The 23,879-nt window shown below is 39.0% G+C and overlaps 3 protein-coding genes across 4 annotated transcripts in view; 2 read left to right on the forward strand and 1 right to left on the reverse strand.

Moving 5' to 3' along the window:
* Window positions 1–4,401: 4,401 nt before the first annotated feature.
* On the reverse strand, window positions 4,402–6,522 carry hspb11 (heat shock protein, alpha-crystallin-related, b11). Its single transcript, XM_077522646.1, has 5 exons — window positions 6,265–6,522; window positions 6,040–6,146; window positions 4,965–5,033; window positions 4,845–4,888; window positions 4,402–4,752 (listed from the first exon to the last, which is right to left on the reverse strand). The coding sequence occupies exons 1-5, from the start codon at window positions 6,354–6,356 to the stop codon at window positions 4,660–4,662; spliced, it is 405 nt and encodes a 134-aa protein (XP_077378772.1). The 5' UTR covers window positions 6,357–6,522; the 3' UTR covers window positions 4,402–4,659.
* smn1 (survival of motor neuron 1, telomeric) lies at window positions 6,493–9,780 on the forward strand. The gene is made up of 8 exons (XM_077522644.1): window positions 6,493–6,661; window positions 7,285–7,356; window positions 7,441–7,560; window positions 7,655–7,846; window positions 8,872–9,045; window positions 9,224–9,298; window positions 9,410–9,517; window positions 9,603–9,780. The coding sequence occupies exons 1-8, from the start codon at window positions 6,614–6,616 to the stop codon at window positions 9,651–9,653; spliced, it is 840 nt and encodes a 279-aa protein (XP_077378770.1). The 5' UTR covers window positions 6,493–6,613; the 3' UTR covers window positions 9,654–9,780.
* A 3,386-nt stretch (window positions 9,781–13,166) lies between these two features.
* Window positions 13,167–23,879, forward strand: part of rtkna (rhotekin a) — a 64,427-nt gene continuing 53,714 nt past the window's right edge. Inside the window, exon 1 of one of the 2 annotated variants that reach the window (XM_077522598.1) lies at window positions 13,167–13,618. In XM_077522598.1, coding sequence (XP_077378724.1) covers window positions 13,508–13,618 — 111 coding nt within the window. In that variant the 5' untranslated portion in view covers window positions 13,167–13,507. The remainder of the gene's footprint in view (window positions 13,619–23,879) is intronic. The other variant, XM_077522601.1, reaches the window with a different exon arrangement.

A 23,879-nucleotide genomic window follows, 5' to 3' on the forward strand; every position in this document is an offset into this window, starting at 1 on the left:
ATTGAATACTACTGATGGATTCTAAGCTTCAGCTCCAATCTTTTGTCATTCGCTCATTATGATTCTCCCCTTTTTGGATTTAACAAATGAGATTGTTTTCTTCTCGTCAAATCATCTCCTTCTCTAAATGAGCCGATTGTACCAAAATCAGATGTGAAATCAAATTAAGGGCTGTTGCCAGTATGCGGCTCTTTTGTTAATGGCATGCATGGAGGATTACTCATAACTGATAAGGACACATTCAAAGTCTGTTTAACAGAGCAGAGAGTGGTAAGGAGTCGTATTCACTAGAAGACATCATCATAACGCATACAGCCTTTAGATGTGCTCAACATTGGGCGAATGAAGGACATGTTACATGTTGGTGCAGAGCTGGATAAAGAGCCGGATCCAAGACTTTCATTAATACCAACATTGAGCTGCATTTACGAATAGAAATCGTAGCAAATGAAAACAAGTTCAGTTTATGGGCAAAATCACAGTTAGATTTATGATATGCGCACACGAGCTGATTGCCTTCTCACCACCTTGTGTATTATTAGTGAGTCAGAAGATTCCTTGAAATTGTGCCCATTATCTGAAACATGCAATCATGCATAAACGACACCTCTATTTTAATTTTCCACATGAAAGTGTATCTGTTTGATACATCAAAATGAGATCGGCAAGGAGGTTTGAATTGGAGACACAGAGATAGCCCCAAAAATTAAAATTAGGACAACTACTCATTAGTCATCTCATTAGCTAATTCCAGCTTTCGAATATTGCGATATTTTTATAAATTCATCTAGTATTTGCACATTGTGCATCTTAACTTTTTTTTTCTCAAAAGCAAAGCCATTGTCTGAATGCATAGTCTGAGAAAGTTCTAAACTTGCTGCAAAGTAAGAATAAATTCATGTAAGAACATATTAATAATTCACAAATTTGTTTCAAATGTTTGAAGATACAAGGGGAAGTCAACTACAAATGATATCTTTATAACAATATGTTCTATGCAGCCCCAGTTGTCTAAGCATGGTATTCTGATTAATATTGGTGGAATGTAAATTAAGGAGCAATTTCAATTTTTTTTATCCATCACGGGGGGGGGGGGGGGGGGGGGGGGTCATTTTGCCACTTGCTCTGGACTGAAAACTAAATCAGTTTCTCAGGGCTCAGGTAACGACCGATCAGGGCTCAGCTTGCGAATGTTACATGACCAAACTCAGAAAACAGGTGAGCCATGATTGAGCCTTACTTGAGCAACTGTGATGTCAATTTCAGTCACCAGCAAGTGGTAAAATGGCTGCCTACCCTGGGGGAAAGGTTTTTTTTTCCCTACTTCGTTCATTTTCCACACTGTATTTAAACTAGTGAGGGTGCATAGAACATACTATTATTATCCAGAAAATTTGGGGGTTGTTTGTGAATGAGACCGATTGTTATGTTTGTGGTGTGCTGTCTTAATCATTTCAAGTCGCCACATAATAAAACCACTAAGCAGAAACATGCCATTTTTCCCCCATTATGTTTGGGGTCACGTTTTAAAAATGGATTAAAATGTTAAACATCTGTACATGTGTACCCTGCTTAAATAAACATCTTTGGTGTTCAAAACATAATCCAAACATCTCCCACAAAAAGATTTTTAATGAAGTCTAATTATAAAACAATAAGAAATTCATTCATCCGTCCATGTTCTACAGCGCTTATTTTGTTCACTATCGCAGGATACGCCTTGCTAATAATGCTTTGTGCTATAATGAGTTGTGATCCGGCTGGCGTCTCTCAATGTCATTCGGCAGCCATTAAGAAAGCCCTGAGAAGACACCGGCCGATAACCGAAACCTGCCCTGCAGTGACATGATAATGACACTCTCATATCCTGCTGTGATTCTCCTCATCGGCTGACAGTCAAGAACAAAAGGGGGCCTGAATTCATTAGCGGAGGGGAGGAGCATTTGCAAACCATATTTACCGCAGCATATTCAGATTACCAAGATTGGTAAAGTGGAATATCCTTACCTGTGACAAAAGCCCACCCGCTACTATAAATAAGCCATAGTGGTAAATAATAAATGAGTCAATAACAGTGTATCAGTTGCTACCTTGCCCTCATTACTCATTACACTCACATACTCAAATGTGCTATATCGCGGACATAACCCTGAGCAATTAGTTGCTCCTTAAATATCAGGGGGCTTGTTATTTAGCCCGGTATTTTATACTTTTATTGGTTTATTCAAAGAGACGTGCTACAGCACCGCCTCGGCAAATCCCCGCGCTCCTCGGCAGTCAGCAAAGTAATTGGGGAGGGAGTCCCAAAGGGTCCGCGTGCAACCTGATAAGATGACATGGCAGTGGAGGGAGATAGGGGCAAGCATAGCGCGGCTGTGTGGAGGATGGGAGTACACCGTGTGGTTGTGCACATGCATGCGTGCGCTAAAGAGAATAGGTTTTGCGGCCTATAGAGACTGAGAGTGGTTGGCTGGGAAACCATCTGGATCCCACTAGCCTCCAGTTGCATCACCCATGATCTCCCCTTTCTATAGGGATGTCAATATCGGCACATGGAAGGGGGGCCTGTCCAGATGCCAAATCAAGCCTCCCCTCCCCTTGAGATGAAAATTTGTTAATTAACTGTGTCTCTCTGAGAGAAAATGAGAAAGAAATGCTCTTTGTATTGGTGCCATTCATAGCAAGCCAGCTCTTGTTCTGAAGTTTTGCCAAATTAGCAGAAACAGATGAAAATGCTATGAAAGCTCTCTTAAGTGAATCCATATCTTTAAGATAACTTTTGGGCGAGAGGTGGCATACGCCCCAGACTGCTCACCAAGCACTAATTCACACTTCACATTGATAGTCTGACTCTTCAGTGAGGCTCGCATCCATGTTTTGATTGTGGGAGGTAGCCACAACCTGGAGCAAAGATTCAAACCAAGCACCTTTCGACTGTGAAGCACAGCTGCTAACCAATGCCATCCAACTTATCTAAACTTACTTTCAGTATATCTCTTACACATTTTGAAAAAAAGTTTTTTACTCAAATCAGATGGATCCAATGTTTTAAGCAACAGGTAAGTTTTATAGTTTTCATTTACAGCACAATTTCTTTTTCCACTTTCTTGTATCACTTCCAGCAACAACAAAAAAAATTGCTTTCAGTCCACATTAGTCCAGGGTATAAATAATTTATAGGGTAGCACGGAGGAGCAAGTGGTTACTGTGTTTGAATCTCTGTTGAACTGTACTGTATCGTGTATATAAAAAGCCTACACACCCCTCATCAAACACAATTTTTTGGTGATATAAAAAAATAAGATATTTAAAAAAAAATGTTTCAACCATTAATGGAAACTTTAACATATGCAACTCAATGGATTATTAGGATATTTCTATAGGTGGAATAAAAATAAATGTACAAGTGTGAACATAGAATTAACCAATCACACTCAAATTCATGTTCAATTGGAGTCAACACACACATGCAAAGTGCCTCTGATTGACCCTGGATAAAGTTCAAATGTTCTAGAAGGCTTTTCCTGGCACTCTCTTTCTTTCTTTCTTTCTTTCTTTCTTTCTTTCTTTCTAGCGGAAGGTTTTGTGCAGCCCAATTGCGGCTGAAGAAAAACAGGTAAAAGCATGATGAAGCAGCTATCATTCTTCACTGTACTAACAGACAAGAATGCGTATACCCAGTTCGGGAGATTGCATTATGGCACAATTAAACCTAGGTTGAAATTCCATCCATCCATCCATCCGTCCGTCCGTCCGTCCGTCCATCCATCCATCCATCCATCCATCCATCCATCCATCCATCCATCCATCCATCCATCCATCCATCCATCCCTCCATCCATCCGGGCAAAACTCCAAAAGGCGTGATTGGTGCAAAACACAACATCACTTGGAGAACACCATACCTATAGTGAAGGTGTTTTTCTCAGCTGGAACTGGGACCTTAGTCAAGATGGAGGGAATTATGTAGCATTTAGCACAAAACCTGCAGGCTAATGCTAGGAAGCATCCATCCATCCATCCATCCATCCATCCATCCATCCATCCATCCATCCATCCATCCATCCGTCCGTCCACCCAGCCGTCCGTCCAGCCGTCCGTCCGTCCGTCCGTCCATCCATCCATCCATCCATCCGTCCACCCAGCCGTCCGTCCAGCCGTCCGTCCGTCCATCCATCCATCCATCCATCCATCCATCCATCCATCCATCCATCCATCCATCCACCTTCTACCACTTATCCAAGGTCGGGTCGCGGGGGCAATTTAAAAAAAAAAAAAAAAAAGACAGGAAGAGACTACTTTAACAGCTTAAATGTATCTGGGGGTGTTAATCAGAGGCACTTACAAATGGTGGAAGGTGTGTGCTGGCTCCCATTTAATGTGACTGTAATGCGTGAATATGTTTAAATCTGAACACCGCCACATTCGGCATTTTTTTATTTATTTTTTTAAACATTTGAGGTGTACAGGTTATACATCACACTGAAGGTGGAAAACGTTTTTAAATTATTTATCTTGGTCTAATTCTTATGTCACATAAGCCTGTCATTTGTAATGTAGTCTGTAGACTTGTATATCCAATGTATTGTATATTTCACATGAACCCCCCTGCTTTAAGTGACAAATGTATGTGACAATGGTGATGTGGATAGTGCAGGTGTCATTTTTGTACACCAACTCTGTGCACTGAAACGAAGTGATCATATCCTGAGGTGATGATAAAACGAAGGTGAGTCGCATTGGTTCCGTTTAGCTGGAAAACAAAAACAAGTTACGAAAACAAGTTAGGATTTGCCCCCAAGTTCATTCCATTAATTATGTTTGACATTATCATGTTGAACCTACTGAAATAGAATTTGTCTGAAGATGTCCCTCTGTGAGTTTCAATTCTGCAGGAAAAATCAGTTAATTGGGATTTGTAAAGCAAGTGAGTGACTAATACATGCATATATTCATCATCCCTACCTTTCTCTGCCACAAACTCAAAGTGAGAGGCGTTTTGTGATGTGTTCTTTTCTACTTTTAGATGCTTGACTGCAAAAACCAAGCAAGGGGGGAGAGTCATCAAGCCTGTCCAGCAGATTTAATTAAGTCATCACCGAATTTCACTAAAATGAAATGAACAATGGCTGTGTTTAGGGTTAGGATACAGCCTTGGAGAACATCTAACAAAGCGTGAGTCATCTGTTAGGCTTTGTCTAAGGGCATCATTATAAAAGAAGAGATGCCTTTTTTTAACTCATTTTTAGGAACACCTGAAGCCTTGAAAATGAAATAACTTTATTTATGCTGCATTACCCAAGCTGGATTTACACTTGGAATGACATACATGCATGCGGCTTCACTGCGAGTGAAAAACTGGATGGATGGATGGATGGATGGATGGATGACTGGACGGACGAAATCCATCCATTTTCTATAGCGATTTTTTAGGGGTTTCATGAGTTGGCTTTGGCTGAGATTTAATGTTAACATTTATATTTAAATGTTTAATTTAAGATTTACATTTAGATTTAATATTTAGATGTAACACTTAACATTTAAGTGCAACGTTAAATATTTGGATGTAACAATACATCTCTAAATGGATAAATGTTGTTATAAACATGAAAAAAGTGATTCTCAAAAAAATCACACGTTTTTTTAATACATCTTTTGAAGATAAATGTGACAAAATGCCATTATTTTCAGATGGCCATTTATGGGGGCTAGATATTACATGTACATACAAAACAAAATACACATTTTGCATTCAGTAAGGTAAAATACAAGAGCTGCTTTAAAAAAAATATTACTTTAAAAATAAAGCAATGTTCAATTTTGAGTGACACCATCACATACCAATTAATTTATGACAACAAATAAATAATTATCACCCTAGTCTAACATGCTTCATGAGAGGAAGAAACATTAGGAACACTCATCAATAACAAACATTATGATATTATTATTTGTCTACATGTCATTGAAAAGTGACTTATTATTTTTAGATAGCTCTTGCCTAATTGTGTATAAGAATAATTAATGTAGATCATGTTACCGTTATAGCTCTCCAAGGTCACTGAAGAAACGTTTGTAATTTGAGCAAAGCGAATGATGAACTCTTGAGGAAACATTCCCGTGGACATCCAAAACGTGTTCGTGTTTCTGGTTCAGAGAGATAATAAAATAGAAAAAACCGGGCAAGAGTCGAAGTATGTGTGGTTTACTCAACTGGACCACTTTACAAATACTCACAAAACAAAAACAAAGAGGAGACCCTTACCCATCAATAATATTTTCCGGCGGGTGGTCCTCATCGTTGGAAGCAGCCACAACAACTTTCGCTCCCAGAGAAAGAAGAGACTTCTGAATCATGGTTAAAGAATGACAAACAAACGCAAAATACAACCCCAAATAAACGCAAAATACAACCCCAAATGTGGGCTAACGTCCGTGGAATAGCCGCAGCTTGCTAACACACAGAAACAACCTAGCGTTGCCACGCCAACCCTGTGCGTCGCACGTAAAATACGTCACGGCGAGCGACCCACGTTATATGCTCGTCTTGCTCGATGCATGTAGCTCGTTAGCTCTTTAGTGCTTAGCAGTGAATTTTTGCATTGTTTTTTTTAATGGCGAATGGATGCAATGACGTGCTGTTCATGCGAGGGACCGGGCAGGTGAGTCGCACCGCACTGTATAATTGTAGTAATATTATAAACTACGTATTGATGTACAATATGCTTTTAGAGTTATTAGAAAGCGCTAGCATGTTAAGCTAACATATCAACATGCTGTGTAGCGATTAATAAATAGTTGCGTACAAAAGCAAGATATGCCACAAGATAGGTTACAGATTGCTATGTACCTTGTCTCTCTGGACGATAGGCATGGAGTATAAGAAACAGTTCGAAACCACTGCCAAATGCAATAGTTTCCTGCACGTTGTCCGGTTTTACAGGAAGCTACGGGTAATTAAATGTAATTAATTTACATGAGAACTCAGCATTTTCAGTCGAATCTTTTTAATGACTATCCGAGTGATGATGCAAGGATCATTGTCCTTTTATAAACATTAAGCAAGTTAAACAGGTGAAATCGATCATCTATCTGCCAAGACATACATAAACAATCTAAAATGCATATATATATATATATATATATGTATATGTATATATATGTATATATATATATATATATATATATATATATATATATATATATATATATATATATATATATATATTAACATCCATGCGCAACTGTTGATTCAGGTTAACTAAATTGTATTCTTCTTTTCCAGAGTGATGACTCAGATATTTGGGATGACACCGCCTTGATAAAAGCCTATGACAAGGCTGTCGCCTCATTTAAGGTAGCAAAAATTAAGTTTTTATGTAGTTATTTTTTATGTTTTATATTGATTACTCACACAGATATGCTCCTGTTGTTGTGCTAGACTGCCCTTAAAGGAGACGATGAACCACAGGCATCAATAAAAATCCCACCAGGAACAAAGCGAAAGAATAATAAAAAGAAGAACAGCAGGAAAAGAACTAATGCATCGACAGATAAAGATGTGAGGATGTATATTAAACATGCTCATTTCTTGTGTGTGGTAAAGCGAAATTAAGAAATGACATTTCCCGACTGTGTCATTGTTATTGTCACAGTGGAAGGTTGGAGATTCTTGCTGCGCTTACTGGTCAGAAGACAATCAACTGTACACAGCTACCATCTCCTCTGTCGACAAAAAGAAGGGGACGTGCATAGTTGTCTACACAGACTACGGCAATGAGGAAGAGCAGAACCTCGAAGACTTGCTTTCGGAGATCTCTGAGGGTGATGAAGAAACCAAAACCACGGTAGAATATATGGGTTTTGTCTTGAAGATTTGTTTGAAAAAAAAAAAATAATGAATCAAAACCTAACTAATTTGACACAGGGAAACACCATGAAAGACAAACCTTCTTGAAACCGCTTTAGTCTTCTCTGCAGGTTTTCATATTTGGCTATGAATAACACAAGTGTACGATGTTCTGCATTAAGTGTCCCAAGTGTCAGTCTATCCTTCTTTTATTCATTTCATTTTAGGTATAGTAAATACAGATGTGAGCCCAAAACCATTTGACAGCTTATGCTTTGCTTGATTTCGGCTCACCAAGTGACATTGGAGAAGTGTTTCAAAATCTCCACTTGCAGTTCAGCGCCATTTTAATTAAGAACAACGTTCTTAATCGTAACAACATTTAGTACACTTGTGCTTTTAATGGGAATCTTCTTGAAACATTATCTGCTTTTGACAAACCATGCAGCAGAAGGCCTACTGCTAATAATGTCGCTGAGAAAAAATTGAACTCCGAGAGCAGGTGCTCATGCAAAGCTATGTATAGTCTATCTGAAGGCTGCACTGTACCTAACTTGAGTGCTACAGTTGGTAACAGAAAAACAATCTGCCAGGTGACAAATTTGCAACCTCTCCAATGTCAATTGGCAAGTCAGGGACAAGGGAATGTCATGCTTAGAAAAACTGCAACGCCTTAGCTGTCAAATGCTGGAATCACATCCGTCCAAATTATACCTGCAATTAAACAGAAAAAGGTCATTTTTGACATCCTGAACATTCTAAACATGTTTTCTATATTGTATTATGTCCTGTGGGATTTACTGAAGGGTTCATCTGCAGTAGGTCTTCCTCTTAAAGTTATAACACCAGCTTTACAGATGCCATGTTTGTATGTGTTTTGATAGTCTGCTGGGTTCACACATACCAATGGTCACACAGGATGGTCTTTCAGATACTTATGAGGCTTGTGCCTTTGAAGACTTTGATCACACGAGAAAAATAAATAGGACTGTATTTTATTTTATTTTTTCTCTCATAATTTAGACGCAGGAGGCAGAATCTTCCACAGAGGAAAGTGACAGGTCAACAGAACCAAACCAGCACAAACAGCAGCCAGACAGTAAAAGCCAAAAGGCCAAATTTCACAAGGCTCCCCCCCCTATGTGGGCTCCTGGATTCCCTCCTCCATGCCCACCTCCCATGCCACCATTCAGACAGGTAAGATCACAATGACATGTCCAGTCATTCTTCTCAGTTCGTGTGTTCCATATATGTGGCTCAGACACATGATCAACTTATATACCACCTCCCATTTTGCAAGTGTACTTCATAAAATGTATATAGTATTCGTGAATTGAGTGTTATAACAGGTTTTCTGACTTTTTATCACACCCAGGGTGGCAAAAGACATTCTGGTGGTCACGGTCATGTACCGCCCCCCTGGCATCCCATGATGCAATTCGGCCCACCAGTGAGTTGAATGACAGTTATGAATGTGTTCAGTTTGTAATGTTAAGTCAAATATTGACACTGTATTGAGTTACCATCTTCTTCTTTCTTTTCTCTCTTTGTGTGCCCTCAGATGATCCCTCCACCCCCTCCCATGAGTCCCGATATGGGAGATGATGCGGCCATGGGCAGCATGCTCATCTCCTGGTACATGAGTGGCTACCACACAGGCTACTACTTGGTATGGATTGTTTCATTGAAAACTGTACATATGCTACATTCTGTTTTCTGATGGGATTTTATTTGATGAAATTGTACTTTTCTAGGGTTTGAAACAAGGTCGCAGCGAAGCTGCCAAATGGACCAAACCACACTAGAAATGAAAAAAAGATATTGGTCTTTCACCACAAGTGGTCATTGTACTTGTTAGTTTGAGCTCAACTGAGGAAGGACAATTTTGTATTCTTTGTAAATAGATTTAATAAAGGACATGAAATAAACTCTCCATAACCGCCTCTGTATTTCCTTGATCTATTTTATACTCTATCCTCCACGAGAACTAATGTCTGAATCAAGAGCGCAATCAAATATCCTGTTTGTTTGTTTTTTTCAGTTGATACATGTTTAAAAGTGTCAATCAAAAGTGAGATTAATCCACCTTCTGCCTCTGTATTTCCTTGATATATTTTATACTCTATCCTCCACGAGAACTAATGTCTGAATCAAGAGCGCTATCAAATATCCTGTTTTTTTTTCAGTTGATACATGTTTAACAGTGTCAATCAAAAGTGAGATTAATCCGCCTTCTGAAGATGACAATTTGCTCTTGTGTGTGCTTAATGAAGTGTCTGGTGACTTTGTATGCGAGGTAATAGACTGACGTGAGCTTGCAATGGCATGTGTTGTCCAGCAGAAGTCAGACTCGTGTAAAGGAGCCTAGTGCATATGGCATGCTTAGAAACAAATCTTCTCATAATCATTTTGTATCAATCTCTGAACATTGTCCTTAGTTTTTATTTCATTCATATATTAAAGTATATAGAACTACTTCTGATCCAGAAAGAAACAGCACTGCATCTGTCACTTATACACCCTCGATCAGGAGCTATGCAGGAACATATGGCAGACATGATTACAGTGTGGAGACCCATCCATGAACGTAATCCTGCAAACCCTCAGGACGTTAGCATGGAAGTGGTTTACTAGCGCGAGAGAAATTTAAAATATATGGAGAAAGTAAATTAGGATGCTACAGTGCAGATGATACATATTTCCATATACATTTGTAAAATGTACACCCTTGAGGGGAATGTAAGCGAGGCAAACGAATGCCAATGTCAGGTTGACTTAATTGATTTCCACTCATCTTAAGTATGATTTGTTAGCATTTGTCATTTCCCCTTGATCTGACATCCTAAAAATGGTTCCTACAGTAAGGAGAGCTGTGAAAGCACTGTAACTATTCCCTTTTATATTTAGAATGTAGACGACCGCATGATTGTAGACTCGAAAGCCACAGTCATTCCTCTTGGTCCTCAATACTTTGGTTCACTGAAAAGGAAGCAAAATAAAAAATATTTCTCATGCTGATGAAATGACACTTGCTTACTCCCTCTTCTCAGGATCCAAGCTGCTGGGCGGTCTATCCAGCGCATTTAGAGTACATACAAGTGAGAAAGCTGGGTGAAATTGTCTTTTGTGGAAAAATGTCCCTGCATGGTTGTCACATGGGTTTTTTTTTTTGCACCACATGATCATCCTCCAGCTGCTACACAGTCATTTTTTTTCTTCCATGATCAGCAGTTCCTTTGTTGATGCCATTTTGTATCCTCGTGCCTCTGTGTCAGTGTTGATGAGCTGTCATGTTTGTTTTTGCTACGAGGGGGCAAAAATACGAGAGGAGAAGAAAATGGAGCAGTTACCAGCAAAATATAGTTTGCGGGATTTATAAAAAAGAAGATGCAGATAAAAGCAAACCTATCTTTTCCTTCCAGATGGCTTTGAAATGTGCCATGACAAAGCATACACATAAGCACATTGCTTGTGTTGAAGCTGAGCTGCCCAAAGGGCTCACATGGAGCCCCCGAGAGGAGTTGAAAAGCGGGCAGGCCCGGTTGGAGAAAGCATCCCTCCCTAACCTCAAGCCCTCGATATCTGTCTACCCCCTACTGACCACAGCGGCATGAGACCTGTAAACATAATCTGTAATTCACACACACCGTCTGAGAGAAACCCACACACATACACAAACACCTCCCAGTTAGATCACATTGCAGCATGAGATCAACAGCCTAAAGCTATTTACACAAGCACCCATCAACAAACATCCTGCTAATAAATAACATATTCAATGTTGGTGGGGGTCAACTGCAAACATGTAACTAATCTCTACACATGATTTACCTTGGGTTAATTTTTTATATTTTTTTCATACATAAATATACAGTATATCACAAGTCTGCCATTTGAACAGGGGTGTGTAGACTTTTTATAACCACTTTATGTTGACATGTCTAGATAAAAGTCGTTATAAAGGATAAATTTACCAAAATGAGACGCTGACAATTAAGGCAATTTGCATACATAAATGGCTGTAATTCCTGAAATATTTTTGTGAAACCTCCGTTATAATTGAAATCACTTGTGATGATGTATGAAGGCACCTGATTTAAAATTCTGCCGTCATCCAAGTGCTTCTGGGCGTAACTATCATATGTTGATTGTGGTCCCGAAATGTGCATTTTGCGCTAATATACTGTATGAGGCCAATAATTTTACTATTACTGTTGCAGGTCTGTTATCAGGGTGTAAAAGTCAAGAATACAGGGAACAGATGCAGTATATGTGATGGTGCAAGTTATTGTACCACTAAAGGCACAGTGTGGTAACTTTTGAATGAAATGGCCTAGAATCCCATTTTCTCGAGGATGCCATAATTGCTTTTGAGACAGGAAGGCTGCAAAAAGGATGAATGTAGCTTTGGGAACGCTGACATGCCCCAGAAATGACCTTGAGGTCCATTTTTGTGAACCCGCATGCTTTGATAAACCTGTTCTATTGTGATGCTCACGAGCGTGCATGCATTCCTCCGGTGGGATTTCATGTACCCAGCAGGTTTCCGTTACCAAGTCGATGTGGCCTCTGCTTCACTGTGACTGATCTTCCGTGACACTCTGACCTCTCTGAATTCCACTCACAGCAGGTCCAGTAAATAGATGGTCACATTCCATCCTCATAAATTAACTGTTTTAAGTCTTTACCATGGTGACAAAGGCTACTTGACAGCCACCTACACTGACAGTCAGTGGAAAGACATTCTATGTTTAAAAGATAGTCTTCATTAATTAAATTTCTTTTTCTTGTCAAATTGTTGCTCTTCAGTGAAGGAGAAACAGTGGCTGGTGGCAAAGAAAATATTCACATTGTTTCATAATGTGAAGGTGGATGTGAAGTCTAAATATGTCCACTCTTATAATGATAGATAGATAGATAGATAGGGCTAACATTAGCAACTCAAGGAATAGCAACTCAACAAATCTCACGATTTAGTATGTCTACATGTTTGTTAACAGTGAATTTATTATTATTATTATTATTATTATTATTATTATTATTATTACATGGGTCTTGACCAATACGTAGGCCTATTAGTCAAGATATTGACTAAAGCAAACACTTTATTATTTAAGGTGGAAGTTTGATACAGGATTGTGCAGGTGTAGGCTACCAAATGAGCAATTAATTAATTAATTAATTAATTTGAGCTTGTTTTGCTGGTAAACATTTCAGTTCTTTTACTTTCACTGTAGGTATTTGAAATTGGATGGATTTATTCAATTTTACTTCAAATGTAAACTTCTTCACTGGAGTTCAACAGGAGTGGCTGCACGTGAGTGTGAGGAGCAGGCTGGTCACATTATCGCTAAAGTCTGTGTGAATGGGGCAGGACAAACTTTGGTCTTGGCCTGGCACTTTATGAAGACCGCACTACGGGGGACACACGGCGAAAGTTGTCTGAGAAGGGGAACTTTACACGTCTTTCACCATTTTCCACTTTTGGAAGAAAAGAAGCTTTCTCGTTTCGACGTGCTCGCTGCCCGACGGGGCAGCCTTGTATGCGACACCTGGATCCGAGTTCGGCATCTCGTTTTCGGTTGAACTTTTTACTGACTCCCGGCGGTTTGTGGAAGTGTACCCCCGGGAGTGAGCGTGTGCGAGGCTGCCAGCAAGTATGTTTTGTCGGAATCAAACAACCAGAGCCACGGTTGCCCGCGGCTCGGCTCTTGAAATGGAGATACGACGAGGGAAGTTCAGAAAGAGTCTTTACGTGAACACATCACAGGTAAGCAAAGCATCAACATGTCATGAGGGGCACACTCTCGTGTTTCTTTTGCTCTCATTGAACTTCTGAGGAACAATTTTACTTTACTCTTTCATCTAAATGCTATCACTTGAAGTCGTGTTTGTGTGTTAAGATACTCTGCTCAATGTCTTTTTCATTATTTCATCTAACAGTGGTTCTCCAAACTGTTTCCCAAATACAAGATTAAAAAAAAAAAAACCTCTCTCCAAGTAGCACCTTAAAGACCAACATTAAAGTACAGTGGGCCTACGTTTTCATAAAAACATGGGTGGCTTAATGCCTTAGTACAAAAGTTAAATAAAAATTGTACTAAAATGTTTGAAAATAAAAGAGAAAATGCAAAGATATTGTGCTTAAAAGTAACATGCAACAGTAGTTAACAAACAAACAAACAAACAAACAAATATTTTTATTTTTTAGTCACTGCAGTTTCTACGGGATTCTACGCACATTCACCGAACCTATTGAAAAACGAAAATATGATCCTGAACTATAAGATTAGCCTATAATTAAATTTTGACCTTTAATTGAAACTGTTGTTTTCAACGCTTCAGTCAATTCCACACTGTTTAACAATATGAACAATTTGAACAGGAAATCTGCAAATTCAGCTTTTTTAATGACTAAATCATTGACATGATTGGGTTGAATGTGAAAATCATTTTAAAGCATGGACCAGAGAACTAAAATGGTAAAATAATTTAAAGTAATCATTAGTTTTGTCTTTTTTTTTTTTTTTTTCCCACATGCAGGCAGGTCAGGGAGGCTCTTCCTCTCTTGCCTGCCCTGCACTGAGTGGCACTTGCACGCCACACTTTGATAATCACTGTAATAGAAGCTTTGAAGTTATTCATTGTGTGGTAGAACTGTTTCCCAAACTTTATTAAGCCAATGCAGCCATTTTATAATAAAGAAAGAAAGGAAGAAAGAGAAAGAAAGAAAGAAAGAAAACTCTCAAGGCTCACCACCAAAAAAGACACAAAAACTATGAATACTGAGATAATGATGAGTTTGTTCACAGTTTACCACAAACTGATTTACTAAGTATGAAATCTAGCTTTTTCTATATCTACTACTGTTGCTGTTGCTGCTACTATACGACTCAATCTTCTTTTTCCAACAAAAGTACGTTAAAAAAAACTTTTAATAAAATATATAGGAACATTCAGCATACATAATACATTTTAGAAAAACAGATGACTAAAAGACTTTCTCAGTTTTCTCCTATTCAGTTAGCAGTTTTAAGAAATATTGAAAAATGTAATTTTTCTTGACCAAATAAAGCCATGTGTAGTCCTAATAAATTCCTGTTAGAACAGGCTGCATTTTCCCCAATGATGAGAAATAAAACTGTAATGGTATTTCTCTGTTTACATCTTTAACTGGAGGTCTTGTTCATGTTGAACTAACTCATTTGGCACACTCCTCTATCTCATTTTGAAGTCACATTAGTGCATTTAGCTGTGCGTTGTGGCTGTTTCACTTTAATTACACTCAAGAGCTGTACTGCATTGTGCATGTCATCAAATAAAATGTTAATCGCCTTTCCTATTTGCACTACTCTGCCCTGCTACTATAAATATTAAGCATTTTTCTCCCCTTAAGCAAAACATTGTGATATCCCAATGGGGACTTGAGTAGCTACTGTAGTTTTTTTTTTTTTTAGTGTCCAGTCGATTTGTAGAAACTAAAACTTAATTTCATTTTCCGTCTTCTGCTTAATATTCCTAAATTGTTTCGTAATGTAATTGTGCTGGGATGCTTGCACCAGAAGTAATAATGGTTTATTTTTAATTATATGCTTATATTTTCTTCTCATTTCTATCTTTCTCAGCAGTTTTTCTACACTTGTGTAATGTTTTGGACTTAAAGCATATGAGTGTGTGTTTAGCAACACATTTACATTTGTTAACAGGGGGGAAAATGTACCAACCAAAGGATGAGAAGTAGGTCAAAACTCAGCTGTTTGTCCCACTTCCGGTCCATCTTGTCAACATCTGCTTCGTGTTAGCTACTGTATTTGAGCAGTGCAGACTGTCACAGATGGATTTCTAATCGAACCCCTGCCCTTTTACACAAAGTCCTCCTTCACTGTCTCTTCCTGCCTTCTAAGGCTGCTTTCATAGCTACTGTATGGTTGTAATTTCTGGAGTTATAAACAAAACATGCACTGTGCACATGTAGACATATCAGTAACATAATTTCCACAGTACAGTAGTTGAATTTGACGGAAAAAAAAACAAAAAACAAAAAATGATTGCTCTTTGAGAAGCAAACTGTGTTGGAGATTTGTTATTGAAGGGCTGATAATAAGAACGGTGTGTAGGAGTGCGTGTAAAGGTGAATTGATGGTCTGAACTATAAATTGAAGCTTGAGGAATATTAATAGTGCAATACGGAAAAATGGGAAGGATAAGGTATCAATTCTGTCTCTCTCTTTCTAGCACCGAGTCTCAGCCCATTCACCCCTTCAGTGTGTTTTGGCTATGCTGTAGTTTGTAAGCGTGTACTCCTCTCCTTCATCTTATTTATTGGCTGGGTGCCTTCATCTTACAAAGAATCACCTTTTAACCTCTGGAAGTTATGCACACTCCATTGTATATTGATCTGCTGTCACAAGTCATGCTGTATGCACTGCAGAGTTCACATGCGACACACCGAGCCCAGCATTTGCTGCCGGTTCATCAGTTGGTGAAGCATGAGGTCATAGAAGAGTAGATGATGAGTTGATTTACATGGTTTGGTGACTGATCGGTCAAGAGGTAAACATGCTTCAATATGTTTCTATTGCAAGTAATAATAATTGAAAATGAGAGTTGATAAAAAGTTGTGATGCAATATATTGCAACATACTTGGTAGCGATATCTTCACACAAATTCTGCCCCCGCCCACCACCACCACCACCACACACACACAAACACAGACACATAACTTTAAAGCATGCCTTGTCTTAGGTAAGATGATAAAGCTGTCCTGTTTTCCATGTGACATGTCCACTCTCGTTCGCACAAAAAGTAGACAGAGTTCAACCAACCTCTTGACAGCCTGACGCCGTAGTCTTGTGGATTGGGCCCGGAGGCTCTGGAACCCTGGAGGCAGGAGACAAAAGTGTGAGAGACACACAGTGTTGCTAGCAATTCTGGTGGCTCTGTTGCTCAGGCTGTGTTGAAATAGTCTGTGAGGGAGGCACAAGATTTCTTGCTGTATTCATTACGGATTGTACAATCTTTTGTCGGAGGCAGAGCAAGCCTTTTGGACCAGCCAGTGAACTGATGAGATTCTCAATTAAAGCTGCAACAATTACATACATGAGACGAATCAAAATTGATGCTTCGAGGATCCCAAGGGATTATTTTTATACCAAGTTTGCACACGGAATAATTTTACTCTGAAGAAAGAATGAGGAAAGAGTCTGTAAAAGACACAAAATGTCTCTAGTTTAGGATAATTTTGCTCTATCTTCGGTCTACATAGCGGTATTCGCTAATTTAATATAGCCTAGCATTGCTAGTTAGAATGTACTGTATTGCAATCAGCAAGTTTTTTTTTTTTTTTTTTTGGGGTAGCTATTTTGCTGCAGGCTGGAGGCAAATGGAGCTGTGAGTCCAGCATTGTTAAACTTAATGACTGCTATTTTTATTTGCAAAATATTGTAGAATTCGGCTGCTGAATTTGTTTGAGGATTTGGAAGGAATTGCCTATTTTGGTTTGAATAAAATGCTAGCGAGGCATTGGATTAGAATTTAATAGCTAAATGTACTGTATGATCATGGCCCATGATGACCATGGTGGCTGCTTTCTGGCTCCACATCATCTGTGGCCATGGTGTGGAAAGCAACGTGGTCAGAGAGTCAAAAATAACAAAAGAAGCAAAACAAACAATGTCTTACTGTATTATTTAAATCTATTCACTTGCCATCCTGTTGATCAGTGGCAGCAAAGGAGAACTCTGCTTTTCGCATTAGGCCTTTTGTTCAAGCTCTCGAAATCTGCTGCGTCAGCTGAAGCCACCCAAAATTGCACTATGACTCTTAGCACACTTATCATTATAACAATTAAACTTGAATATAATCTATTTTAATGTTTTATGTTATTTCTAACCCGGTGATGACCACCCAACCACTTCACAGTGGTTACCACCAACTTTGCACGGCCTGAAAATGGTTAGGATACAGTATATACTGGTAGTGTGTGTGAGACGGGTGGCACACCCTTCTGCCCACAACTCTCTTCAAGTGCTTTGAGTTGGCCAATTGTGTTGATGAAAGCTTTTACAAGTGGTAGTTTTTATTATTATTATTATTATTATTATTATTATTATTATTATTATTATTATTATTATTATTATTATTATTATTATTTATTTATTTATTTATTTATTTTTTATTTTTTGCTGTTTCCTCCACATTGTACATCCCCAATGATTGTGACTGAAGTGAAAAGTTGCATTTGTTGGGTGTTTCCAGTGTAGAAGTTTTGTACATTTCACATCGGCAAGAATCAAAAAATAAATATCCAACCAAGACTGTTTCTCTTTGAAGACCCTTTTTGATACAAGTTGCAGTAGAACGTCAGGGTGGGACAAAATATCCATTTTGTTTAGGGAGACGGAGCAGTGGTTACGTTTCCTTTTTGACTGTGCATGGAGGTGAATAACGAGATTCATATTTAAAAAGCAACTTGAAGTACACAGCGTGTACATACATAGTGAACGTATCAATCTGAATGTTGCCATATAAGTCAGAATGCTGTCAACAATGAGCAGGTCATTGTTACTTTGTATTAATAAAGCAATTGCTGCCTGGCGAGCTTGGATTATGCAGCAGATCATAACAAGAACAAAATAATTTTGCTAAACTGACAGTGTTTCTTGATTATTTTCTGATCCATCCATCCATCCATCCATTTTCTTCACCGCTTGCTCCTCACAAGGGTCGCGGGGTTTGTTACATCCCCCCCAAGGGAAAAACAAACAAACAAAAAAAACAACTATTTTAAATGCACCTCTGCATAATCCTTGTGCACTCTTTGACAATGTGCCACACTGCCATCTAATGTAGTGGATGTACAATTACACTTTATTCTAGTATGGCAAAAAAAAAAAAGTTCCTTCCTGTTAACAGTGTGAGGGAAAAAAAAAACATTGTTCGATGCTTTGTGATAAAGATGTAAATAATTCTGAATCAATACAGAGATCATTCCAAATTCTGTTCAAAATATGTCAGTTTTATACTACCTAATAAAATATATATTTTTTATGTAATATTCAACTAACTTCCAATGAGTATAGGACAGGTTTCAAAGACAGACGGCCTTTTGTGCTGAGTGTCTAATGAGGTTTGGCGGAAACATGGTGATGAACTAAGTTTGCTAATGTGCACATGCATTTGCCTGCCCGCCTACAGGGTGGGAGAGAGGTCATATAGATGTTTCCAGGGCAACACTTCTCCCGGAAATAAATAAATAAAAGCAGAACCTCAGACCATGAGCCAGTTGAGGAAAGAGTGGTGTCCAAGGAATGACAAAATGCTCTTTCAATGTCTCAAAGGAACTCTGTGTACCCAGTGAACAATGGACCCTCACTGCTCTGAAGCATCAAACTCTTTCCTACGTCATAAAAGCAAGCAAACAGGCCCAAAGGTGCTCAAGAGTGGGTGCACAACTTTCATACAACATTTACCAGTCATGCGGTCCAATAGTACAAATTTAGGAAGTGCCCAAAAATCCTTCTGTCAATGTAGCAGAGAAACGCTTGGAGCACTCTTTAAATTCAAAACAAAGTTCAACCAGCTGCATGCTTGGAAGTTCTCTCGGTATGCTGAGGGACGCTTTGGCCAGCAAATGTTTAACACGTTTTTATATCATTACACAAGCTTTGCATGTATATTGCTTTGGGGCCATGTTTCTGCTCTGCCTCTGCATGAGTGCTTGCACAAATGTAAAAAAAAAAAAATAATAATAATTTGAAGTAAGGGTTTAATCTGGTTTTTCACTTCCTTCAAGCCATGAGAACAAATCAGCCATGTCCAGCTACTAAGCGTAGAAATGAATTGGCTGTATAAAGCAGAACATTGTTCACTCAAAAGATTTTATTTATTTCACTGCCAAATTTCAATGAAAAAAAGAAAAAACACATTTACTCACCAAGATGCATAATAGATCGATTTGTTAGAAGTTCACACACCAACGGTAACGTCCTTGTTGCAATGCAGCACTCACTCCTTCAATTTATAATGGTCTCATTTGCATCTTTGCGCACTGACTGAATATTAGCTCACTTGTTTGTGGGGACACAAAAAGCCCTGAAGGTTCTCATTCCACACACACTCAGTCTGTCTTAGTTTAAAGATGCTCTCATCTTGTCACTGACCTTGTCACTGCAAAAAAAGCTTTACATTTTAGACTTGATGTTTACTCTGAGTTATCTACAAATGTCTACATTTTTACAAAATTCTCCCATTTCCATTTAGTGGTCCTATAGGTACAATGAAAATAGATATCAAACTATCACCATTAACTTACTTTTATTACAGGTGATGTATTAAGTAACATTTTAACATTCCACCATTCAAGTATCGTCTGTGGATCGCTTACTTTAATTTCCCGTAACTATATTGGTGGACCAGCCAGGACAGTGCTCATGTACCGTGTAGTTTTATTACAGTAGCGGTTCAGAAAATGGATGGATAATTGCTTGCCTCATTTCCTAGCAGATGATCTGTAGAGTCCAGTCATACACAGAGCAGCATGTCAATTGAAACATTTAAAATAAGCAGAGTCAGAGATGTGAGTCAAACCTTTACAGTCAATTGCTACATGTCTACACATGAACAACATGCTCCTCTTTATTCACGCTTTGTGCTCCCGACTGATTAGAGTCATTCATTGCAACAGTTCCTTGTGTCAGGCTCTGTTTCACTCAAACTCACGCTCACATTCAGACAGTGACGAAGCACTGCACTGTAGTACTGAGCAAGGTCCATTGATTTTTCTCAATAACAGACATGCTTTGCTTACCTGATGTTTGAGCAGACAGATGGAAACTATCAATTCGTGTGACAGCATCACAGGATACTCCCAGGATGGTTGGGAAACTTTGTCTATGCATCAGCAAACTGACCTGATACTGTGACGTAAATAAGACTTTTAAATCATTGTCATGGTTTAGGAATTCAGGGCTATACTTGTATATAGAAATACTAAGAAGTAAGAAGTAGAGCACAATCTGTTTGGTTATCCTTTGATTTATTTGTCAGTCCATACTGTACAGTTAGTGTCCCAAGTACCAAAAAAAAATCATTGTTAAAAAAGTAACCCTTTAATGCAATAAAACACATAACATAGCTTACATTTGATTCGTATGGGACTCTGGGGTAAGTTGAGCCTACGGCAATCTTTCTCAAATAGGAGGACGGGCCCTCAGGAAACATGCTTTTTATTTTATTTTTTATTTTTTCTTCTTCGCTGTACTAGAATAAAGTGTAATTGCACATCCACTACAGTAGGTGGCAGTGGCGATTTCATTGTCAGAGAAAGCACACGCACCTCATCTACCCAGGTATACATACAACAATTTTATAGACAAATGATACTATTTATAGTCGGGGCGGATATTTGTGGGGGAGCGAAATGTTTTATTCTTCCTGGAGAGGGGGTTGTAACAAAAAATCATTGAGAAGCCCTGGCCTATGGGAAAGTTGACCCATCTCCTTGTTTCTACGGAACTATATATTTATAAAAATAAAAAATAAAAAAATAAAAAACACAATGATTATGTGACTAAATGTTTAGGATAACAACTCCATTTCATGGAATATCTGTAAAGGTAGGAGCCTCAGCCACATGGCAAAAGTGGTTTGACATTTATCCATTCATCCATTTTCTTGACAGCTTATTCCTCACAAGGGTCGTGGCGGGTTCTGGCGCTTATCTCAGCTGGCTCTGGGCAGTAGGCGGGGGACACGCTGGACTGGTTGCCAGCCAATCGCAGGGCACACAAAGACGAACAACCATCCACACTCACAAGCACACCTAGGGACAATTCAGAGGTGCCCAATTAACCTGCCATGCATGTCTTTGGAATGTGGGAGGAGACCGGAGTACCCGGAGAAGACCCACACGGGCACGGAGAGAACATGCAAACTCCACCCAGGAAGGCCGGAGCCTGGACTCGAACCGGAGTCCTCAGACCTGGGAGGCGGATGTGCTAACCGCTGATTGACCGTGCCGCCGGTTTGACATTTATGTAAAAACAAAATATTTTTTACTAATGAAAGTAAATGTATTCCATCATAAGTTTAAGTGTAATGTTGGGAATAAATTTATGATGGAAGCCATGGGGTAAGTTGAGAAATATGGCCAGGGGCAAGTTGAGCCGGTTAGCTCAACTTACCCCATTTACTGTACGGTATTACATTAGTAGTTTTTGGTTGTACAATGTTCCCTCACTTCTTCGTGTTTCGGTTATTGCGGCTTCACTCTAACACTGGATTTCATTTGTGACCATAATTTCATCTATTGCAGTTTTACCACGTTATTCTATGGTTTTCTTGCTGTTTCGTCAAAATATTAGAAACGCCTCCACGTATGACCCAGTGCAGTTCTTTACCACAATAAACTATAAGCACAATGTCAGACATTTGACTACGTTATCGTCTTTGTAAAAGGAGAGTTTTTGATACAGCTCTTGTATAGAATCTCAGGCATAGCCAATGTTATGGCTGCTCATCATTCATATCTTTCCACGTTCATTTCCTGTCAACCTGTACCTTCCTCGGGAGAGTTGTATTATGTGGGGCAATCCGCTGCTTTGAGGCTCAGGTCCCCTGATGTTACAAGTAAAATGTTCTTTTTTTCCCCTCCGCTCTAAAGCACTAACCCATTTTCCTGAACACTTAGGAAGTCCTCTTTTGTCTTCACCTCCACACTGTCAGAGACAATTACTGTTTGTTCTGTCTCCCTTTTTTCATTTATCTCTCCATCTTTTTTTATTCTTTCTTTCTGCATCAGCTCACACCACCAAGTGAACTTCACTGTAGCCTGCCGGGGCCTTATGTTAACAGGTTATAAAATGAGAGCTTGGCTGCCTCATGCCAAAGGTATCTTCTCCCTGTGAACACAAGACCTCTACTGAAGGCAGCTCTGTTAAACATTGACAAAAAGACACCCACTCACCAACACACAGACACAAGCGTGCACACGCAAGTGTACTAATGTCTAGATATCATTTACAGTCTCTGACACTTATGGCTGGCCCTGTATGAGTTATTGTTCAAGTCTACAAGTCTCATGCTCAGTGTTCTTTCTGTGATACCTTTCTTGGATTTCTCAAAGGCATGAACTCACACGCACACACGTAAGGAAGACTGGTTGATGTTGGTGTAAAGTAGTGGTGGGCACTGACTGAAAACAGTCGTCACCTCTACTGTGAGCCATTCCAATGACTCTGCAGTCTTACATCAGCCTGTAACTGGTATAAGTCGATCGGCTGAAGATTACAAAGCATTAGAAAACTTTTCAACCATTCCCTATTCCCCCCCTCCGAACAAAGCGCTTGCTGTGCTGTTCATCAAATAACCCCCTGACTGAACTGTGAAGTAAGTAGATGGAGTCAGGGCCGGACACATGTGTCATGACACATGACATATTTGTGTGTCTAAACCAGGGCTGTCAAACTCATATTATCTCAAGGGCCACATGGAGCGAAATATATTACCAAGTGGGCCGGTTCGGGAAAATCATGGTATACAATTGGTGTCAATTATATGCAGATTTTCGCTTTTTTATTTTTATTTTATTTTATTTTATTTTATTTTATTTTATTTTATTTTATTTTTTGTGGGTCAGCCCTATCATAGCGGGGCTCAACTGTAAAAATAAGGTTCCAAAAAATAACAAATGCAAATGCAAATGCAAAATTACCAGTAATTGAATTTGTGTCGTATTTAACACGTTTATGTCGGTCTATGAATTTTAGACAAGTTGCATTGCTCTGTTGATTGCTTGTGGAATTATGAATTTCTATGTTTTAATTGTGGTCGGCTGATTAATTGGTCCAACTCCTCTTTTTTTTTTTTTTTTTTTTAACTTTACAAAATCATCTCGCGGGCCTGATCTGGCCCGCGGGCCGTATGTTTCACACCCCTGGTCTAACCCCATGAAAACGCATAATTTGGATGATGTCAACACTCCTGGTTCATTATTGGATCCTAGCTAACCAATCACAATTTCATTTCAAGT

Source organism: Festucalex cinctus, chromosome 5, assembly GCF_051991245.1.
Source record: "Festucalex cinctus isolate MCC-2025b chromosome 5, RoL_Fcin_1.0, whole genome shotgun sequence".
In the NCBI taxonomy this organism is placed as follows: Eukaryota; Metazoa; Chordata; class Actinopteri; order Syngnathiformes; family Syngnathidae; genus Festucalex; species Festucalex cinctus.